The following is a 23058-nucleotide window of genomic DNA, read 5'->3' on the forward strand; positions in this document are numbered from 1 at the left end:
GAATGCATAAAAACAACTGTTTATTTAAATTTATTCTTAAAATAGCCTAATGAAAGGTTTTATTTTTCATCAGAAATTCTGTGTTCTGTATCTGGTTTTCAAATGAAGACATAAAACATTAATTTAATTTCTTGAAATTATTGAAAATCAAAGTTTATTTTGGCAAACAAAGGGGGTTTACTATTAAAATAAAAAAAATGGAATAACTGTTGTGTGATCATTACTAAAAAAAAAAATAATAAAGTTTTAATAATTTTAATAGTAGCCTAGTAGTAACAGTATGTACTGTCTGCTGAACAATATTAATATATTTCTGCCGCAGTGTCTTCCAAGTTAAACCAAACTTTTATTTTGACGGGTTGCCTGGAATACCTTTACAGTTCGGTGTGTATATGATATGATGTTTGTTTTACTCGAATCAAACGGTAAAATGCTCATTAATTGACTCTCACAGCAGTTCTGGAGATGTTGTTCATGTGTTTATGTCCTCATTTAGTGAGGCGGCAGACGCTGAAATCGCCGCGAGCGTCACGCGAGCTTCAGTCTGTGTGTAGTAAACAAACTGCGCGATATAAACACTGATCTATCAGCGCCGCATCGCTTCTAGTCAAACACATCTAGTGCTGCAGGATTATTGGCTCACTGACGGTGATGAGATTAACCCCTTAGGTATCGAAATTTGGTACCGAACGACAAGACGTTTTTCGAAACTCGGTGGTATCGAGGCAATTCGGTCGGTGCCTAAAAAGTATCGAACTCGATACCCAGCCCTAATTTCTTGTGCACCTTTTCCTACCCAAATTCTTCCTTCCAGTCAACTTTGCATTTAATATGCTTTGATACAGCACTCCGTGAACAGCCACACCTTTCAGTAATGAACCTCTGTGATTTACCCTCTTTATGGAGTGGAGGGCATCAATGTTCGTCTTCTAGATCATTGCCAAGTCAGCAGTCTTCTCTATTATTGTGGTTTCACAGAACAAGAGATTCCCGGAATTTATACTGTAGGGATGGTCATTAATTGAAACTCAAATATTCTGAGATACTGATTTTTGACTTTCATGATCTGTAAACTCTAATCATCAAAATTAAAACAAAAACTTTTGAAATGTTTTACTTTACATGTAATGAATCTAAAATATATGAAAGTTTCACATTTGAAATTAGTTACAAAAAAAAAGTACTTTTTCACAATATTGTAATTTTTTGAGATGTACCTGTATATTAAACAACAATACCTATTAATACAAAAACGACAACAACAACAACAACAACAAAAAAAACAGTAACTACAAAGATTCAAGTCTCAAAGCACCTGAAGTCCAACATAAAGTTAGGGTCATATTTATTGTTGTTCAGTGAATTCAGTTCTCAATAGGATTCCACATGAATAGGAACTTAGATTGAGGGTAAAATATTTCCTGATACTGATTTTGCTTTGGATTCAAGTTGGTCAAGCAAATTCACAGCCGTGCCCAACAGAATGTTGTTTGTTTCAAAAGTGACTTCTGTGGTTTCCATACATCATAGACAATAGAAAACAGACTCTTTTGTCTGCAAAATTCTGAAGAAATTTCATGCAACTGCACCTTAACAGTAAACTGCAGTATGTGTGGGTTTAAAAGTCATTTGTACTACACTGGTCATGCTCTATGGTTTTGATTTACTAAAAAGAACTGACTCATAAGAGTCATTCGCTTGGGAATCAGATTTTATCCATCACTATTGGCAACACTGTTATGTCAGCATTACCAACAGAATGCATATGTTCAAATCAGAACGGGTTCTGAAAAACCTTTGTGGTAATGACCACTCAACACTAAAAAAATATATATATAATAATAATAAAATTCTAGCACTGGATCACTACACTTGTTATACATTATGACAAATCAAAACTCCTGCTCAAGAATTGGAGATGCTTCCTACTGTATGTACATCCGTGCCAAAAGCTATAAATGACACCTTTGTTTTGTTTTTTTTCTTTGTTTTTTTCTGTAAGGCTATTAAATGTGATTGATCACATGGGTGTAATGGAATATGATTACTATAATCTGAAATGTTTCATCCTAAAAATAAAATTACAAACTTCAGTGTTCCTTTCCACATTAAATACACTTTCAAGATCCATCAACTGAAGAGTTCCCTAAAACTCAAAAATCAATTAAAAATCACCCCCGAATAATAATTTACAAGGGCTTTGTTTGAAAGTCAGTCAGGCTTTTAGAGGAAATGCCAAGATGCCAATAAAATGATCTAAGAGAAAATGTGAGAAGATCAAAGAGCCTCATCCAGCAAGCCAAGACATCCGGCGGTGCAGTTAAGAGCACAGCATGAACGTGTGTCAGAAGCACAGAATCCATAACCAAGAAGTGCATAGTCATAAAATGTCAAATGTTACCATACGTCAAGATTTCTGAACAGAATAACATTCATGATAAATTTCATGTAACGGAATGCAATGAAGTCTTTCTGTGTGGTGAGTTTGAGTCAGAGATTGTGTGTTTGTGCTGTTTACTGGCAGTTAAAAGCTCTGCACGTGTTCATTGGTTGATTTGATGTATGTGTGCATGCATGCTCACTGATGTGTCTGAACACTCACTGGCAGACTGACTCTGGTGTCTGGGTGACCCTCCGTTTGGCACTTGCAGGTTTGACTCACAGCTCCTGCTGTTTTTGACTGGCTCTGCAGTCGGTCCAGAGCTAGATCGTGTGAGGTTAGGTAGACTCCGTCTCAACTTTTCTGCACACAAAAACAGAAAAGACGAAGAAACCCACGTTTAAAATGACATTGTTTTTAAGAGAAGTAGCCCAAGTGAAATGGAAGAAGATGGAAAGTGGAAGAAGATCTACCTTCATTCTTAATGGCATTGGTCTGCGTATCATGGCCTTGCAGAGAGTGGCGGGGCTGCTGAAGGCGGCTGATGATTGGTTGGGGAGATCCACGGCTATACTCTAAAGAGCGGGCGGGTGAGCGGGATCGGGGAGAGTTCCTGGGGGAAACGCGGGGCGAGTGCCGAGGGGAGGGGCTGAAGCGGTTGACAGGTGTGTGGTAGGAATGGTGGACTGCCTCCTCATCATCTTCCAGGCTCTGTGCATCCAGCTCCTGGTCACTCAGAGTTCCTCGTCGCAACGACTGACATGATGAACCAGAGCTACGACGTGACGCTGTTGCAGCGTATTCTTGCCTTAAGCCTAAAAGTGAGAAACAGAGATACATGAGTTTAAATCTCTTGAGTGACCCATTTAGGCATTTTTATTCACATTTAAGATGATCGATCATCCATTTCAGCAGCATGATAACCAAATCTATAACAATAACTTTTCTTAGAGAGATAGAACAGACTAAAAGGCAAGGTGCAACACTTGTTAGAGAAAAGACATCACTCACTCTCCTCCTGCATGCGGGCGAGTATCTGCACGTCTGTGACGTCATTGAGTTTATATGTGGTCGATGAACCGACAGAGTCTTCATCCATCTCTGATGTGCTTAACTCACTGTCTACTGATGACTGTGGGCTCACTACCTGTGCGTTTCTGTCAGACGATCCACGCTGGTGACCTACACACACAAGACAAATAAATTACTGTTTCTATATAGTTATTCATAGGAAGATTTATAAAATAAATAAGGTGTTGGGTGTTTTCTGCTTAAGTCATATTGACTATGTTAGGAATCAAATACTAGCCTTAGTAGCCTACTACTTATTGCATAATGGACAGCATATACTAATCAGTGGTTACATTAACAGAAAATAATCCATCATTCACTATTTTTTTAAGAGCTTTCAACCAAACAACAGTGAGAAAAGTGCTTATACACAGAAGTAACAAATATGCTACTTTACATACCACGTAACGATGTAACGTGGTTACTTTCGTGATTAGTACAAAATAACTTTCCCCAACTGCAAATTAATAAACAGCAGCCTCACACTTTGACATTGTTTCTTTGTAGTATGTAATAAACTCCTCAACTATTTCTTACTCCACATTTGGAGTAAAGAGGCCTTTACCTGCGCTGCCAGGCAGAACGAGCTGCTTGACAATAGGTACTCTAGATGGAGTGGAGGACGGGGAGTTGAAGCCACTGCTGTAAGGACTGTTTGCCGTGTTTGTGCTGTATGGGCTTCCGTAGCCCACTTGAGGACTGTAAGAACTGTTATATAGACTCCTCCGCTTGTTTGCTGCAAAAGAAAACAAATATAATCAGGGCACTAAAGAACTTCTTGTTGAACGTGAAGTGAACGCATATTACGGTCTCTTTCTTATGTTGGTAGTTTAAACAAATGCCATTTATTTAGGAGGAACAAATTTCAGACAGCACCATCTGTTATCATTAGCAGAAATAAATAGGCCTCTTATATGACATACTTGAAAACACAAATCCAACAGAAGGTCATATCCCAACCCCCCTCAACTACACTTACACAGATGCCATTTTAATGCATGCATGTTTATGGAGACACACAATATAGTTTACAGTCTATTAGGCATCTCAGAGTCTCAATTCAAGCATACGGCATGGCCAAGTCTAATAAAGAGCGACATTCTAAATCCTGGTGGAGTGCTGTTGATTGCATACAATGCAGCCTATTCACAGTCTAAGAGTACAAAGACCCATATGCACACCCACAAGAGCCTTACTCAGTCATATAGTGGATGACAACGCCATTAACATCCAGTCAATTCTCTCTCTCACACACAGACTCAATGTAGGCTTTGTAGAGCAATGCAGCACCATGAATATGTAGTTGTCTCTGATTCAGTCACAAGGTTAAACTCTTAGTTCGGCTGCAGCAGGGAGAATGTATCACAGTAAAAGCTTTTGGCAACACCGACGGCTAGAGAATCTGAAGACCATTAGTTAAAATCGGCCAAGAAAGAGACTGTACTGTGTCTCTGAAGAGCAGAGCATAAAAAAGAAGCCACTTTAGCTGCTCTCCCTGTGGACATACTCTCACATGATTGCTCATCACTCGATCCTGTGTGTGTGTGCGTGTGTGTGTTTGGGCTGGAAAATTATTAAATAAAATACAATAATATTAAATACATTAAATTATATTAAGAAAAATAAACTGATTAATTAAAATACTTTTAGACCTTTACTTATTTGCTGTGTGACCTAGAAAAACAAACAAATAAATCTTACTGTAATATACTTTTTTATTGTAATTATTTTATTTGAATAGTGCAGAATTTTTCGTCACAATGTTAAATACTTCTTTAGGATAAAAATCCCTCAACTTTGTTTATTCCAAGTTTAAATAAATACATTGTAATAAATTGTAGCTTATTTATTTTAATATATGAAGAAATGCAACACAGAGACTTCTATAAACATTTTTGTGTCAAATCATGAAATCAGAGTTTTGCACCAAAGGTTTGATAGATTAAATTGAATATTAGAAGATTAAATTGAATTGATTAATTTTTTTTTTTTTTTTTTAAATCAGAGACCCTATTAAAACATATTTTGAGAAATCTTAAGGAAACCTAATGTGAAAATAAAACATAAAAAATCATATATATATATATACATGATGTTGCTTAGTATTATAATCAGCAACACAGCCATCTTGAATATACTGTAAATATTGCTTGGCCTTGTATGTTTGCAGCTGGACACTCAAGAGGTCATTAAAGCACATTTCCCCAGACCTCCTACTCTTTCCTGCCCTCTTTCCATGGATCCATCTTCTCTCTCTCTGTCTCCTGTCTAATGACTTTCTCTCTCTCTACTCCTGCCATCACTCAGCGTGTGCTTTATTCAGAGAAAACAACAACAACATGCTCTCCCCACTCGCTTCCTTACAGATCAAGTAGTGAACTACATTAACACCACACCATCAGCCACGTTTACACGCATACATGCACAACGCTTGAGTGCTGGGACATAAAAACATCCACAGAGACTCAGGAATGAGTGTGCACTGATGAATGCCGAGAATGACTGGTCTTGGATATGGGCTGGTGTGGATGACCTCTGACCGTTGACTGTTCTGTGTTTTTGTGTATATGTGTTAAAAACAAAGCCAAGAGCGAGGACTGTCCTCATTCAGCAGGGACTAAAAGAAATGAGGATTGACACAAAGAGCCTGGATCAGTGATGCCAAGACAGCCGTAAGCCAATAACACCAGACTGTAAGGACATTACAATCAAGGACATTTACCATCAAGAGTCAACAAAACATATCAGATACAACCAGATATATGAGGTGGAGGATTGATAATATATTACAACATAGTAGGGATGCGCGGTATACCGATACTGGAAAAATACCGGTATATATTAGATTTAAAATGGTACGATATCATAATTTTGCTAAATTCGGTATTTCATACGTTGCTGTTGTGACGTGTACCTGCAGGTGGCAGTGCTTCCCAAATTGGCAACACAAACCTTTTTAAGCATTTGTCGCTTTCTTATCCTGATCTTTTCAGAGAATTAAAGCTATGGTCTACGATTTCAAAGATTGTTCATTATTAATAACCTCGTTTAGATGCTGGTTATGGTTATACAGTACAATCCTAATAATATGAAGAGAAAAAAGAATTAAAAAAATCCATTCACTCTATCGGGTGTACACCCGCAGAAAAATTGACCAATGTAAGCTGTCCGGCCGGACAGCTTACATTGGTTAACTGCTCTCATCCAATCCCCTGCTCCACTCGCGTCTCCACCCACCGCACCCCACCCCGCCCCCTCCTGCGACATGAAATTTTGCGCGAAAGTAGGCAGCATCAACTCAGCAATGGAGAAAAACCAACAAACAGACAGCAGCAAGCGGCCCCTGCTCGCCCCAACAGTCAAGGTTAGAAGAAAGAGAAAGTCAATTGAGGAAAGAGCAGAGATTAAAAAAAAATGTGAAGAACGCCGGACTCAAAGCCGAATCAATATAGTGTCCACCATTGCCCGTTGGAGGAAGCTTCAGAGAAACCTTGGACTTAAAACCGACGCTGACATGGCTGACTTTTTGTTGAGCAGGTAAGCATTTATTTATACTTTTATGGTGTGGTGTATTACATAAATAGCTTTTTATCAGTCTGACAACATGATCATGCTACCGGTCGGCATTGGAATGTTAGCCGACATCGCACATGGTACATCTCTGTTCCATGTTTACTCCTGCTTGACTGAGTGACGTTGTTCAGGTCGTTTCCCGGTGGGAGGGATCAGGTAGCACAGAGGGGAGGGGTGTGCGTGTGGAGGGGCGGGATGAGTTTTTTAAAAATTCTGGCTTTCTCGACTGATTTTCAACATCGTAGACTACAGCTTTAAGAGATCGACAGATGAGTGCATCATTCATAAATTCAGATTTAATTTGAACTGATCAGCGCACATACAGATGTGATACAGTAAACTCAAATGTGCATGTGTGACACGCTAGAAGGACCAAGTTTTGGTCACGTAATATTATGCACTATTATGCACTTTCATACAATCGAGTATAAATTGAATTTGAATTAAGCAAGAGTTTTGCTATATTAATTTTAGTATCAATGATATGAAGGGAATGTTTCTGCCGCACTGTCGACCGCTAATATGAAGCAGCCGAGAGAGCGACAGAGTGAGATTTATATTTAATGCTTTTTCTTTGGCTGCCTGAGCCTGCAATCTGAAAACAATCTGAGAGAAAGAGATAATAACGTGATTTTGAATATTACTTTTATTGTTAGAATAACACTTTACAATAAAGCAACATTTGTTGCATTATTTCTGTTGTATTTTTTTTCTTTCTTCAAACTCAGTCAAAATGTAACGTATGTTCCCAGTAGGTTTTTTGTTGCATTTTGAGACATTTTGTTTGCACTGAAAAGTAAGAAGACTTGAATATATTTGCATTGTATTACTTAAGTTATATATTTTTTTCTCCAACATTATAAATGTAACTTATGATCCCTGTAGGGTTTTTATTACAGTTTGATTCAAAAGGTATTAAAATACTTATTATTATTTTAATAAAATTGTTTTCAATTCACTTATTTAGTATCGATACCGAGGTATTACATTCTGGTATCGTACCAAAGCCAAAATTATGGTATCGAGCCATCCCTACAACATAGGCACACAAAAATGTCTAAAATCCATTACCTGAAGCTGATTCAAAGTGTGTCATGTGAGTGTTTTTCAGTGTCTTCGAACAGACAAAAATAGATGTGTCCTTAAAACCTAGCCTGAAACAACCTAGTCTCGCAAGTCAGACTTTTGACTATAGGCTTTAAGTCTGGTCCACATAAAGCTCATCCTTACCCAGAATGCTGGGACATCTCTTAACAAACAACAGACCTGAAGTCATTCATTTCCTATGGAGAGTAGAACAGGAGCTGCGAGGAGTACCGATTGCATGCGTATACAGAATTATGAGATTCAAATTGGGCTTTGTAAACTTTTGGAGATAGACTGTATGCAACCACCTGACCGTATTTGATATATTTTATTCAAAGCTAGGGTTGGGCGATACATTGAATATTGGCAATATTTTCATGATATATTTGCTGCTGATATAAAATATGACCAGATTATTTTTTTTTAACAAGTGTTGATTTTGCAGAAAACAGTCTGTATGTACCTTGTATGTAACAATAGCTGTTCTAGCCAAATCATGTCTTTTTCATGGAGGCTTAAATTTTTTTTAATTAAATTAAGCGCAAAATGCCATAATATTGATATTAGTGCTGTCAAATGATTAATCGCATCCAAAATAAAAGTTTTTGTTTACATATATGTTTGTATACTGTGTATATTTATTCTGTATATATAAATAGAAACAAATGCATGTATATATTTAAGAAAAATGCTATGGTTATATATTTAATATATTTAAATATAATATACAACATAAGAATATAAATATATAAATGTATTTAAATGTAAATATTTTAAAAATATATACTGTATGTGCGTGTATTTATGTATACATAATAAATATACACAGTACACACATATATGCAAACAAAAACGTATTTTGGATGCGATTTGACAGCACTAATTGATATATATTGAATACAATAAAAACAAAATAAAAAAAATATTTTATCAAAAAAATAAAATATAATATATTAAATAATATATATTATATAATATATTAAAATATATATTATATAATATATTAAAATATATATTATATAATATATTAAATTATATATATAAAAAAATAACTTATTTGCTTTGTGTAGATATATTCATACATTCATTATTCATTCATTTTACCTTTGTGAATAAGAGGATGACAACGGCTACTTCATGACCATGTTGAAAGCTCTGTGCAACTGGCACTATAATGGATGGAAGAGACTGTCATGTAAAGGGATCAAAGTTTTTCTGAAACCTGAAACTGATGGTACCATACTTTTATCTAGAAAAGCTTAATTTAAGCCAGAACAGAAATACCCAAGTCTTTTCCATTTTTCAGCATGTTATTAACTCCATACATGTGGCCAAATGACCATTACATTCCACTACATCAGATGGTTTGGCTCATCCACGCTCTTTCCACCAGAAGTACACCACACTGAGTCCACTAATACTGGATTTGTGAGTCTCCAAGACAGAAAATCCCAGAAAGACGAGAAAGAGAAATGAGCACAGCTGCTCTGTCATAACTCTGGTAACTACATCCATATACTGCAAAAAGACAAGTTAAACCCCACAGATAGTTCAGATACTGAAAAGATGCTTCGCTAACTGTTCTTTTTATTTCTGCCTGGACTAAATAGACAGCAGGGCCCATTACAGGATATAATATACAAGGGCTTAAATGTCTAACGACTGTCTGTCAAGCACATTTTGTTCAGCTCAATGGACAGTCCATGGAAATGAGGTTGTCCGTGAGCTTGTATGAAAGTTGTTTTAGGGGGCAGGGACAGGGGCAGAGGAGAGAAAGAGAATATCTGAGATGTGAGAGAGTCCTGTAGTAATGAAAGATCATCACAGCAACATGGGCTGTTTAAGGACAAACACAGAAACATAGACGCAGTGAGAAGGAAGAGCTCATGACATCAACAGCAGCACAAAGAGCCAAAGATGACATGAAAGAGACAAGAGTGAAGGAAGAGAAAAAGACAGAATGAATGCAATGATGTTGAAAGTGTAATGGATAAGTAAGAACGGTCAGATCTGTAGAGGCAATGGGAAAAGGCATAGAAAAAAGGGGAAAAAGAAAAGAACAAAAAGAAAGATATCAACAGGGAAGCAGAGTGTACTCCAAACAGGATTGCAATAGTGGATTTGGATTGCAGGGGCAAGTTGAGGTCGCGGCTAAAGCAAAAGACACAGAGAAAGAAATGAATGTTGTTCACTCAGGGGAAAGTCATAAGGAGGCAGTAAAGACTGTACTGAACTTGCTGAATCACCGCTTAACGACAATGTTCAAGAGTATGAATAGCACTTTCTATTAATACACTACACTCTAGTGTACATTTATCGATTTTTAAAGCACAAAAAGGCCCAAATATATGTATAAATAATGAAACGTTTTGTGGTTCTCTTAGATATACTAGACAAATTATTATTAGCTAGTTTCTAACAATTAAAATAACGGAGTGTGTATTTACACTAAATGCAAATAGCCCGCCTTTTTGGCAAAGACTATTTACACTAACTCCGCCCACCAACATGTGATTAGGTTAGTCAACAATAAAAAAAGACGCTCATTCCACTACTAAACTGGCAACCCATTCTGGGACTTTTTTTTTCCATTTTCTCATATTTAGTGCTAAGGGAAAACCTACACAAATCAGCAATACAAACCCACAGACATGTCAATTTGTTATAGAGCTGCAAGGTTAAAAATATTCTGTCACTGATCACTTGCGGAAAATATAATTTTTACATAAGCATATGTTCCATTGTCCAAATTATTAAACAGATTTCTTAAAATAAGAATAAAAAAGCTAACACTGTCTTGTTTTGTCAGCATGTGATTAAGTCCAAAGCTCATTCACAGTCTTTCTTTTAAATCTCAGCATCTCCTTTTGTCCTCATGTCCTGTGAGTTATGTAACCCTGGTTATGACTACAACGTTATGGAACTGTTTGCATTTCTGAGGGTAGTGTAAAGGCCTGGAATGAGTTACCATGGCTAGACAAACAGACTCACCAAACAGCAGACAACTTTGCAGCAGAACTTTGCATGCTCTGTTTAAAAACTTAAACTACTACTGCTGTCTACTGCCTTTTCACAAAGCTTGCATATAGCTGTTGCTGAGTCAGACTCTTCAACCTTCTGGGTGGAATTCATTAATGTGTGCAAACATGTCCGTCTCTATTTTACTTTCTCACATAGACATAGATGCGCTTCACAGGGCAACTGATTCTGAAGAGGGCACAAGAGAGGCATAAAAGAAAGGAACAAGCAATAAGAGAGAGACAAAGAAGCTGACAGGTGTGTCCAACAGGACAGAGATTTGACATGCATCACACACATCTGCACTGGCTCTCTTCACTCCCTTGGCAATGGCTCTAGGGAATTAGCGATGCCTCACGTAACCTGGAAACCGCAATACACACCCTGCACGCTCAGCATGGGCTGTATGCCCATTGACAATAAGCTTTACACAGTGGGTTGGTGAATGAGCTTTCTTTTATTGGGAGTGTTTTGATAAATGACTAACAGTGAAAAATCACCTCACGTTTCTTCTGCAAGTTGTTTTTTAAACTAAATAAATCAGTCTAGGGCTGTAAATGTATTATTTTTTTCTTAAATAACTACAAAATATACTGATTAAGTAATAGAATTAATAATTATGTATATCAATATTTGCCAAAAAAGCCTCTGAATGAAGTCTCTTATGCTCAGTGAGGCTGTGTTTATTTGATTAAAAATATAGTAAAAAACAGTAATATTGTGAAATATCATTACAATTTCAAAAAAGATTTTTCTATTTTAAGCTAATAAATATTTTTGTAGAAACCAAAATACATTTTTCAGAATATTCTCAGGATTCTTTGATGAATATAAAGTTCAAAAGAACAGCATTTATTTTAAATGGAGATTTTTTTAACATCATAAATGTCTCTAAAGTCACTTTTGATCAATTTAATGTGCCCTTTGATAAAAAAAAAAAAAAAAAAAAAGGAACCATAGGGTATTACTATTGGCGCTTTTCCACTGCGTGGTACGACTCTGCTCGGCACGGTTCAGAACGGCACGGAACGGCTCAGTTCAGCTCGGTTTGTGTTTCCACTGCAGTTTAGTACCGCTTTAGAGTGGGCGGGATTATTCACGTGTCGTTGTAGTTGCGCCGCCTCTATTGCCGTGACTCCAGAAAAACGTTTTAATTCCGCGTCGCTCCATCACACTCTCCACTGGATCCGCTCCTCGGCTATCAACGAGAGGACAGTCTGTACTTCCTCAACAGACAACGAAACAGCCATTTTTTGGTTGTTAAAAGAAAGGTGCGCTCATTCAAAACAGTTGAGTTTGATCCTTCGCTGGCTGTGCTGATTTAAATCTAGCGGGTCTGTTGTGTCTCGTGCTGCAAGCTCAATGACGCAGGCAGTGACGATTCTCTCCGGCCAATCAGTGATCAGCAGAGTTTACACGTCACGTTTTGGTAACGGTACGGCTCGCTTGGAACCTCGTCCGAGGTGGTACTAAAAAAAGTACCAGGTACTGTACCCAGTGGAAAACCCCCCAAAAGTGTGCCGTACTGAACTGTACCGCGCCGTACTATGCAGTGGAAAAGCGCCATATGAATTAATATAGTCAGATTTTCCCCCTTCCATCTTATTTGGGAGTTGGGCTGTTTACTCTGTGATGACACTATGATGAGTTCACTTAAAACGTCTGTCTCACACAATGACAAGAGTGATTCACACCTGGCCCTGTTCCAACCGTTAATCAAATGCAGCCACTGCAGATTGGATCTTTTAATGGAAAACTCTGATCTATGAACTGGGAGTTCTCTGGAACGATTCCCATGACACTCAAGGTGACTCTGTATGAGATGAGCCAGTAATGATCTTTGAGAGAATCACTTAAAATGACTTTTATGATCATTTGGTCTTTGTCTTCCTCCTCAATGAAGCGATGTAATAAAAGGGAAATATAAGAGTGCATAAATGTGTGATATAACCAGTGTTTCCCACACAGACGAATCTGTGGCGGTGCGCCACAGATTAAATTCCGACCGCCACAGATTCAACACAGACCAAAAAGAAAAAAAAAATCAATACCGACCGTCACATATTGCGTTTCGTTATTCTTTTGTACGCTATTTAAAACACGCAGCGAATTCGTTCAACTGCATTTCCTTTCCCTGCTCTCTCTTCATCTCTCTGTCACTCACGCGTCTCTCCCTCACACACACGCACACACGCACACAGCCCCTCCCCTCCGTGCACACCACATCTGTCTGGATCATCTGTGGAGAGAAGACGGCTGGCGAAAGGTTGGTATCTCGTGAACACTTTTAACACACAATCACAGATTAAAAAGTGCTATAAAATATTTTATATTCTGAATACAATAGTTTCAGTGTGTTGATGTTACTGTAAGTCCCGACCCTTAGCAAACGCGATTGCGCCTTCTTTAGAAAGTTAACTAGTCGCAAGTTTGCGGTAAAATGTAGGCTAGCCTAGTTGGGTTGTCGAGGTCAAAACACTATATGTAGCAGCTGTGAATCAAATAAACGTATTATAAATTATGTCGTTTCTTTACTCTTACACCGAATGTTTGCTGCTTCAATCCAGATGAGTATTGAAAAGTATTTTCCGCGACTGAAAAAGGCACGTGTTGAGGATGAGGACCATCCTGAACCGGAGGTATCAGTCTGAAACAGAGCTTAGTCCGACCAGTGTAATTAGTTATGTTATTGTTTACAATATTTTCAGGCTTCAACTAGTGCTGCTCAAGCAGAAAGACAAGGTCAGGGAGAGAAAGAAATAGATTTGTTAGGCATTGAAGAAAGAGTAGGAGAGAATTAATGTAATAAAGTTCTGTGTAACAAATCCCTTTAGGGGATCCGATCGTATCCCCTATCCAATCGTTCTTTTCATCTGCAACCCCCCCCCACCCCGACAAACATCTAACCCCCCCGGCCTGACCACCACACGTTGCCTTCAAACCTGTGGGAAACACTGATAACAGTATGTCAGTGGGTGTTGTAAAAGTATCATTCACATGTCTAGTATGAGCATGGACAGTCAGTTCCCTTCTATAGAGAGCTGCTTCAATTTAAGACATGTCACATGGGCATACCTGACTAAAAACAGCAATAGCCTTCCTGACTACAAATAAGATTTAAGGCAAACCTGTCATAACTCTTTGCTACCTATAATTAGTAGAGAGATGGATGGTACACAGACACAGCCGAATGTACAGATACTCTCCAAAAACAAGGATCCATCCAAATGAACTGCCAGGCCACATGTTGAAAACACATACACACATGGTGACAGACTGATCTCAGCAAAGAAGTGAAGTGACATACTGCCATACTTGGAATTCGTGCTCTGCATTTAACCCATCCAACGTGCACACACACAGCAGTGAACACACACACACCATGAACACACACCCGGAGCAGTGGGCAGCCATTTATGCTGCGGCGCCCGGGGAGCAGTTGGGGGTTCGGTGCCTTGCTCAAGGGCACCTCAGTCGTGGTATTGAGGGTGGAGAGAGCGCTGGACATTCACTCCCCCCACCTACAATCCCTGCCGGTCCGAGACTCGAACCTGCAACCTTTGGATTACGAGTCCGACTCTCTAACCATTAGGCCACGACTTCCCCAGGATAGAAGTGGGGATGGAAGAGAATCGGAGCCAGAAATGGAGCTCAGTGAATGGGTAGAGGGCAGAAGAGAGGAAGAACTGAGAATGAAAAATAGGAAGCGATAGGTTTGAATAAAATCAACACACAGACACAGAATAGGATGGCCAAATAACCCAGACTCAGATTGACATTTTCGAGCCAGAAATAAAACAAAATAATAAGCTATATAAATTCTAGATATTAAAAATTGAAAACCTATATGATGTAAAAACAATTAATGAAAAATCTCATTTTTATATAAAATTAGATTCAAAAATTAGAACATTCATATACCCCTTTTTTGTAATGGGACTTGTGAGAATGTTAGTGCAAGTACAAATCAGAATTTCTAGGTCAGAATAAAGACTTAGAACGTGTTCACACTTGAACCTCTTTTTTGACAAGAAAAAGTTGACGAGCGCTTTTTTAGTAAAATAAAAAGCTGGCAGCGTTTTGGTAACAAGTAGCAGCCGAGGGCGTCTTTTGTTGCTATAACAACAGCTGCAACGATAGCCTAGTGCTGTGTGCTGCAGAAATGTCGGCGTTTGAAGTTAACGGGGAGGGTAAGGTCGGTTCCCTCGGTGTGACGAATGTCTGAAGCCCTTATACCATCATGCCAATTTCATTGGCCAAATAGCGCTTAGCACTGCCGCGCACCATTTCATCAGATTTCCATATATGATTGAAGGAAGCGTTATCAAGGTACGGAACGGGCCCATTCCCTATTCAGAGAACAAAGGTTGCATACGTAACCGAGATGTTCCCTTTCATAGGTTCACTTCAATGCTGTGATGACGTCATGGCTTTGGGAATGCTATAGCATAATGCCTGACGTACCATAGATAGCTGGAGACCCAGGAAATCATCTGCTCAAGCGGATAAGACCCGGGAGCCAGGAGCCATCCTCACTGTAGAACTTGATGAAGGTGCTAGGAGAGGACCAACCTGCCGCAGCACAAACATCTTCCATTGATGACCCTTTCAAAAAGGTCTGGGAAGAAGCCACTGCTCTCGTAGAGTGAGCACGTAATCCTAGAGGCGAAGTAAAGCCACATGCCTCGTAGGCCAAAGATATAGCCTCCACTACCCAATGTGACATTCGCTGTTTAGTGACAGCAGAGCCTCTGCTCTTACCACCAAAACAAACGAACAGCTGGTCAGACCCACGCCGATGAGCTGTGCGGTCTACATAATCCTCAGTGCCCTCATTGGGCAGCGACTCATGCTACCTGAACCCGAGCTGGGGAGAAAGCCTCTAAGACCACTTGCTGAAAGCGAAATTGGTTCGATGCGACCTTAGGAACGTAGTCAGGCCAAGGTCGCAGTAAACTTTTACCAGCCCTGGGGCAAAGTCCATACACAACGGGCTGATGGAAAGAGCCTGTAAATCCCCTACTCTCTTAAGGCAGGATAAAGCCATCAAGCGAACAGTCTTGAAGGTCAACAACTTTTCTGACACAGACTCTAACGGCTCAAAGGGATGGCCTGACAGACCCTCCAAAACGATCGAGCGATCCCAAGAAGGAACTTGTCTCGAACCCTGCAGAAAACAGGAGACCAAGGAATGACGACCCACTGAAACACCTCCTATGGGAGCATGTCCCGCAGATATGGCAGCTACATGCTCCTTGAGAGTAGCGGGGGTAACTCCCTTAGAAAAACGACCCTGAAGAAATTCCAGCACTGAACCTATGGGGCAATGTACTGGGTCCAGAATACGCTGCCTACACCATGAGGCACAGAGTCTCTACTTGAAAGCATATAAGCGTCTTGTGGAGGGAGCTCTAGAGTTGATAATTGTGTCGGTAGTCTCAGCCGAGAGACCGGAGTACATTAACGCATCCCGCTCAGGGGCCACACCCATAACTTCCATAATTCCGGCCGAGGATGCCAAATCGTGCCCCGAGCTTGTGTCAACAGATTGTTTGCCTGAGGGGAACCCCCCAAGGAGGGCCTATCAACAAAACCATGACTATTCTGGGCCATCTGGAGGCGACGGGGGAGACAGGTAAAACCAGAGCGGGCAGCGCAGAGTGGTGCTCGAAGCAAACAGATCCACTTCCGCTTGGCCAAACGTCTGCCATTCGATATTCACCACCTGGGGGTGTCATCTCCATTCCCCGTCCTCCAGGCTCTGTCCCGAGAGCAAGTCTGCTCCTGAGTTCAGGTGACCTGGGACATGAACTGCTCTGATCAACAGGAATTTGGTTTGAGCCCAAAGAAGAACACTCCTGTACAGGGGACAAGAATGTAATCCTCCTTGATGATTCAGGTAAGAAACTACAGTCATGTTGTCCATACTGACTAGTACATGACAGTCTTCAACTGTGGTAAGAACTGTCTGAGAGCCAGGAAGACTGCCAGTAGTTCCAAACGATTATGTGCCAGCTCCGAAGTTCCTCCCAGGCGCCTCGGCAACCGCAGAACTGGAACAGCGGGGGTTAAACGGACATCTCTCCTTCCTCAGAAAGAGAGTGAGCCCAGAGTGCAACACTTAAAAACACGGATATCACGGCTACAATAATAGGCAAAGCGGTCTTCCTACCTGTTTCTTCGTGAGTCCGTGTAACATGCATCCAAACATACCAGAAAACTCATTGTGTCCACCTAGAGGAGTAAACTGCTCTATAAAAAGGATGGCTTAGAACACAAGAATCTCTTTCCAATGGGCAACAGAAGATTCGCTTCCTGAAGGAATTGAAATCTGATGAAATAGTGCGCAGCACGCTGATATAGCATACGATACGTATGCGTGGGGGCGGTGCTAAGCGCTATTTGGCCAATGAAATTGGCATGATGGTATAAGGGCTTCAGACATTCGTCACACCGAGAATGTTCCCAAAGCGATGACGACATCGCAGCACTGAAGTGAACCTATGAAAGTGAACACTGTTAACTCCATTGGATTATAATGTAAAACAGACGCTGGCAGCTTAAAAAAAATGCCAAGTGTGAACACAGCCTTATAATACAACAGTGGATATTAAATGAAATGAAAATGAAGTGTGTGATACCTGACATGGTAAGGTCGAGTCTGTGTAAGAGAGAGCGTTTGGCAGACTCCATATCAGGACTGGGGTTATCCAAAGCCTGTCTGCACCACACAATTGGACTCAAGGCTTTCTGCAGAGGGCTGTTCAATTTTGCTTCGTACAACCTGCAGAAACACAACCAGAGGTCAGTCACAAGAAATAAACATGCTCTCATCACATATATGGAACACAAGCGTTTAATCAAGAAACATGCTGAGTGGTGAAGTTTTGAAATGCCATGATTAACAGAGGCTTATTCAGCAAAAGCAAGCTTTCCCTTTAAATTAAAACTGGCCAACAGGCAAATGACCCATTAAAAGTTTGTGTAATCCTTCAGGTAAGGTGTATACTGTACTCTGTGATATTGTGCAGGCAGCTTTGCTTAGTCACTAATACCTGAATTAATAGGGCCACATGAAAGCCTGGTGCAGAACTGTTCAGGTCAGATGATCAGAAGCTTGTTTACTACAGACTAAATACATGCCATATGAGAACAGATCATCTCATAATATGACAGCTGTAGTAGAGAACGTTTATTAATAGAGGGTGATACTGTCATTTACAGTGCCCTCCAAAAGTATTGGAACAGTAAAGACAAAATTGCTCTGCTGGCTGTGGAGTCAAGACATTTACGAATATGAGACAAAACTACAGAATGTCACATTTTATTATTGGGTGATTCAACACATAGATGTTTTACCAGCTAAGAAGTTCAGCACTTTTAGAGTTTCATCCCTCTATCTGATGTGAGCATAAGTATAAGAACAGTTGCCTCACAGGTCTTTCTAAGTGATCAGCTGTGTCCTGTTACATTAATTCTTCAGATATTAAAAGCAGGGAATGTGTCGTATCAGTTATATCCATTACTTCTGTATACTAAATCTTGCATTCGATGACACACACAAACCAGGATGAAGATGAGGGGCTGACTTTGAGAGAAAAGCAAGCAATTTGGATGCTAAAAGAAAAGAGGAAGTCAGTTAGAGCTCTAGCAAAAACAAAGGGCATGGAGAAACCTGATCGGCTGAGAAAACAACAGTAGTTGATGACAGCAAATCATAAAAGCTGTGAAAATGAACCCTAAAAGACGTGTCTTGTAAAATCACTTCCAGAAAGCTGGGGTGATGCTCTGACAATTTACTGTCCTCAGGAGACTTTGACACAGAATTACAGATGCTACACAGCAAGATGCAAACCTCTGACCAGCACCAAAAAAAGAAAGGCAAGATTAGAGTTTGCAAAAAAGCACAAAGGTGAGCCAGAAGAGTTTTGGAACTGTTATGGACCGATGAGACAAAGATGAACCTTTATCTAAGTGATGGGAAAGCAAAAATGTGGAGAAAAAAAGGGAACTGCGAATGATCCCAAGCATACAGCCTCATCTGTAAAGCATGGTGGAGGTGGTGTCATGGCATGGGCATACATGGCTGTCTCTGGAACAGGCCCTCTCAACTTTATGACTTAATGTATGATGACAGTAGCAGAATGAATTTGGAAAGGTACAAAACCATCTTGCCTACCAATATTCAAGAAAATGCCACCAGATTCATTGGGAAGTGCTTCATATTGCATCAGGACAATGACCCAAAACACCCTGCCAGTTCAGTCAAGGAATTTATAAGGGCAAAGAAATGGAAAGTCTTAGATCGTCCAAATCAATCTCCAGATTTAAATCTGATTGAACATGAATTTCACCAGCTGAAGAGGAGAGTAAAGGCAGAAACTCCCCAAAACAAGCAACAATTGGAATTGGGTGCATTAAAGGCTGGGAAAAGCATTTCAAAGGATGAGACCAAGAGTCCGGTGATGTCTATGGGTCACAGACTCACTGCTGTGATTGTGCGCAAGGGATCTGCAACTAAATAATAGCTTTTAATCTTTTATATCTGCCTTCAACTGTCCCAATACTTATGCTCACATCAATGAGTGGGATGAACTCTAAAAGTGCTGTTCTTTTTATTTGGTAAAACATATATGTGTTGAAACAGCTAATAATAAAATGTAACATTCTGTAGTTTTGTCTCATAGTCATCTTTTAATCATATTTGCAAATGTCTTGACTCCACAGCCAACAGAGCAATTTTGTCTTTACTGTTCCAATACTTATGGAGGGCACTGTAGCTCAAGTAAATTAAATAAATTTTGACCCCGGTTTTAGAACCCTGCATTTCGGCCCGGGCCCGATGGGCCCCGACTTTTTTACGCCTCTAGGGCTGGGCTTCGGGCCAATTTTCAATTTCATAGTTCAGAGGCGGGCCGGGCATCGGGCCTGTTTTGGGTTTCTCCTTATTTTATAACTAAACGAAATATAATAATTTTGCCATTACACACAAAACTGAACTATTTTAAATAGTGAAACAGTAGTATAAACTGTTTTAGGAGAAGGGGAAAAAAAGACGGGCTCGGGCCGGTAATTCTGATAAACTGTCGGACGTGGGCCGGGCTAGGGCCTGAGCATCTCGGGCCAGGGCCGGGCTAGGGCCTAAATTTGAGGCCCGTGCAGGGCTCTACCCGGTTTTATGAAAAATAGTTTTGCACATTCCAAAACACATGAACGTTAGTGTTTTAAAAGATTCAGTTTAGTGCTGGTTTTATGGGTTCTGAATGGACAACTGTTAAGAAGAGCAACTGAAATAGAGAGAGGAGGGAATAAAAGAGGAGGGAACAGATATAATAGCACTGCATAAGTCTTGTTAGCTGCTGGCCTCACAGAGGCAGCTGTTGCTTGGTATCACCTGACAGTAACATGTGTGACAAGTTTGTTAACAGACAGAATGAAGAAGAATGTATTATAATGTCCTTTAAGTGTTAGGCCCGTTCATATTCACAGCAATTAAATCGCTGGAGGTCTTCATGTTGCTGTATTGTTGGTTTATATTAGGTGGTTTGACTATTTGACTGCAGGATCCAACTGCATCAGGCGATCCATTAAAGTAGACAAAAGTAGTAGTGTCACATGCATGCTATAAATTTAATAATCTAATCATAACATTCTAGGTTGGGGTTGGGAAGAGTTTTAATGTTTCGTATGCTCAAGGCTGCATTTACTTGATACAATATAGTAAACATAGTAATATTATGAAATAATTTTACAATGCAAAATAACTGCTTTCTAATTTAAAATATTCAAAAAAAATTAATTTAGTACAAAATTTTAGTTACTTAGATTAGCAAATTATTCTTATATGCTGATTTGGCACTTGAGGCACATTTCTTATCGTAATATTATAATTATGCATAATTTTGTTTAATATTTTTGTGGAAACAATTAAACAAGCATTTGAATAGTTTTTTTTTTTCTGTAAAAATTAAAAAGTCCTTGTTTTGATCAAAATAATGTATCCTAGCTGAATAAAACTATTATTATAATTTTTTTAAAATGCTACAAGTTTTCAAAAACACCCTAAACTTTTGAATGTTATAGAGTATTATTGTATATTTGAGACAAACTTTGAGTCAAACTTTGGCACTACGCATCCTGGACCACATTTCTCATATCAATGACCTATTTTAATGCTGACACAAACCATTTTGATCAGTCAGACTGGAGTTTATAAGTATGGCACAGAACCAGACAGATTTATTTATCAGGGCTGATGGCAATGCAGGATTGCAGTACTGGTGGCAGAATCTGGCACTTCTAATAATCCCTCACCCAGAGACAGAGAGCATTTCTCCTAATAAGCCTTTCTCCTGAGATATGACAGAAACTGAAATGATCTCCTGGTATATATGCATTATTCACCACACAAAAGCACAGATCTGACTCTGAGAGCTGTGCTTTGACTGCTACTTCATTGATTCAACGTAATTATAAACTCATTATCTTCTTAACTTGGCAACAGATTTGCTAACAGCATGGCTTTAACTCATTTGTGACCTTAAACACCATTAAATCTACAATAAAACAAGCAAACTAAAAACGATCTTATCTTTAAATACTCATGACTAAGAAGATTAAATCATTTGCGCTGCATTTTTGCTGTAATCATTTCCGACCTGTTTGGTTTGACAAGTACAGTTTCTGTCCTACCAACTATTTGTAGTGATAAACCGGTGTTAAGCTCACTGATCTGCTGGACTCCAGCTGTTGCAGGGATTTCCCAGCCTTTTGCTGCCACTGCAAGATATCCAACCAAACAGGATTGAGTGTCTGGATTACAGGATTCGGAGTCTGTGTAAATTGACCTAAACCACAGAATCTCACAGACACTGATTAAAGCAAACACAAACAATGGATTGCACACTGACATCAATCCACACAAGCTCAAAAACTGATAAGATGAAGCTGTCTAGGACTTGAGGACATGGGACAACCAGAAGGCAACAAGATAAAGTTCATCTTCACAAGCACTTTTTTTGATCGAAATTGATCAAAAGTGAGAGTAAAGCCTTAATGTTACAAAAGATTTCAAATAAATGCTGTTCTTTTGAACTTTCTTTCTATTCATCAAAATACTTAGTTTTTTTTTACAAAAATATTAAGGAGCGCAACGTTTTTTCAACATTGATAAATACAGCAAATCAACATATTAGACTGATTTTTGAAGGATCATGTGACACTGAAGACTGGAGTTATAGCTGCTGAAAATTCAGCTTTGCCATCACTTGAATAAATTACATTTGAAAATATTTTGAATTGTAATAATATTTTCACAATAACACAGTTTTTACAGTGCTTTGGATGAAATGCACCCTTGGTGGGCATATTTTTTTATTTAAGGACAATTACTATTTTAAAAACATTTTTAAAATCTTACCGACCCCAAACTTTTGAAAGATAATGTAAGTGACCAAAGTTTTTTTAACAGTCTAAATTTAAACACTAAGAGGAAGTGCTCATTTTTTTACACAACAGGCTCATTCTGTACATTTAGCTGGCTCTTATTCTTCCCAATAGTGGTTAAGGACTTTAAACAGGCACCTATCAGCCTGACTGAACTGTATGTTGTCGCAGGATGTATTATCACTCCAGGAGGAACTGCTTGTACGAACATTTTATTCTTTCACTATTACTCACTCTGTTTGGACACACATGCTGAACAACACCATCATTCTAGACTGCGGTTTTCATATTGTTTGGCAAAATAAGACCAAAATATTTTCAGCACATTTCAATTTTCATTACAAACTGTCAATACCGTGACATGCATAGATTATTGCTTTTTTGCATCTTCTTGTATGACTGCACATTTTTGGAATGATATGTGTCAGCATTCTGTTCATTTCTTGTTTATTTCCTAAAAAAACCTTACTGCACCATTAAAATTC

The 23058-nt window shown here is 39.1% G+C and overlaps 1 protein-coding gene across 3 annotated transcripts in view; it reads right to left on the reverse strand.

The window, feature by feature from the left end:
* Positions 1 to 23058, reverse strand: part of LOC306880461 (SLAIN motif-containing protein 2-like) — a 30450-nt gene that overhangs the window by 6031 nt on the left and 1361 nt on the right. For all 3 annotated transcript variants that reach the window (XM_079433982.1, XM_079433981.1, XM_079433980.1), the window contains exons 2-6: positions 17770 to 17912; positions 4017 to 4187; positions 3392 to 3562; positions 2854 to 3195; positions 2603 to 2743 (exon numbers count right to left, since the gene is read on the reverse strand). In XM_079433982.1, coding sequence (XP_079290108.1) covers positions 2603 to 2743; positions 2854 to 3195; positions 3392 to 3562; positions 4017 to 4187; positions 17770 to 17912 — 968 coding nt within the window. The remainder of the gene's footprint in view (positions 1 to 2602; positions 2744 to 2853; positions 3196 to 3391; positions 3563 to 4016; positions 4188 to 17769; positions 17913 to 23058) is intronic.

This window comes from Barbus barbus (assembly GCF_936440315.1).
Source record: "Barbus barbus genome assembly, chromosome: 14".
Taxonomy (NCBI): Eukaryota; Metazoa; Chordata; class Actinopteri; order Cypriniformes; family Cyprinidae; genus Barbus; species Barbus barbus.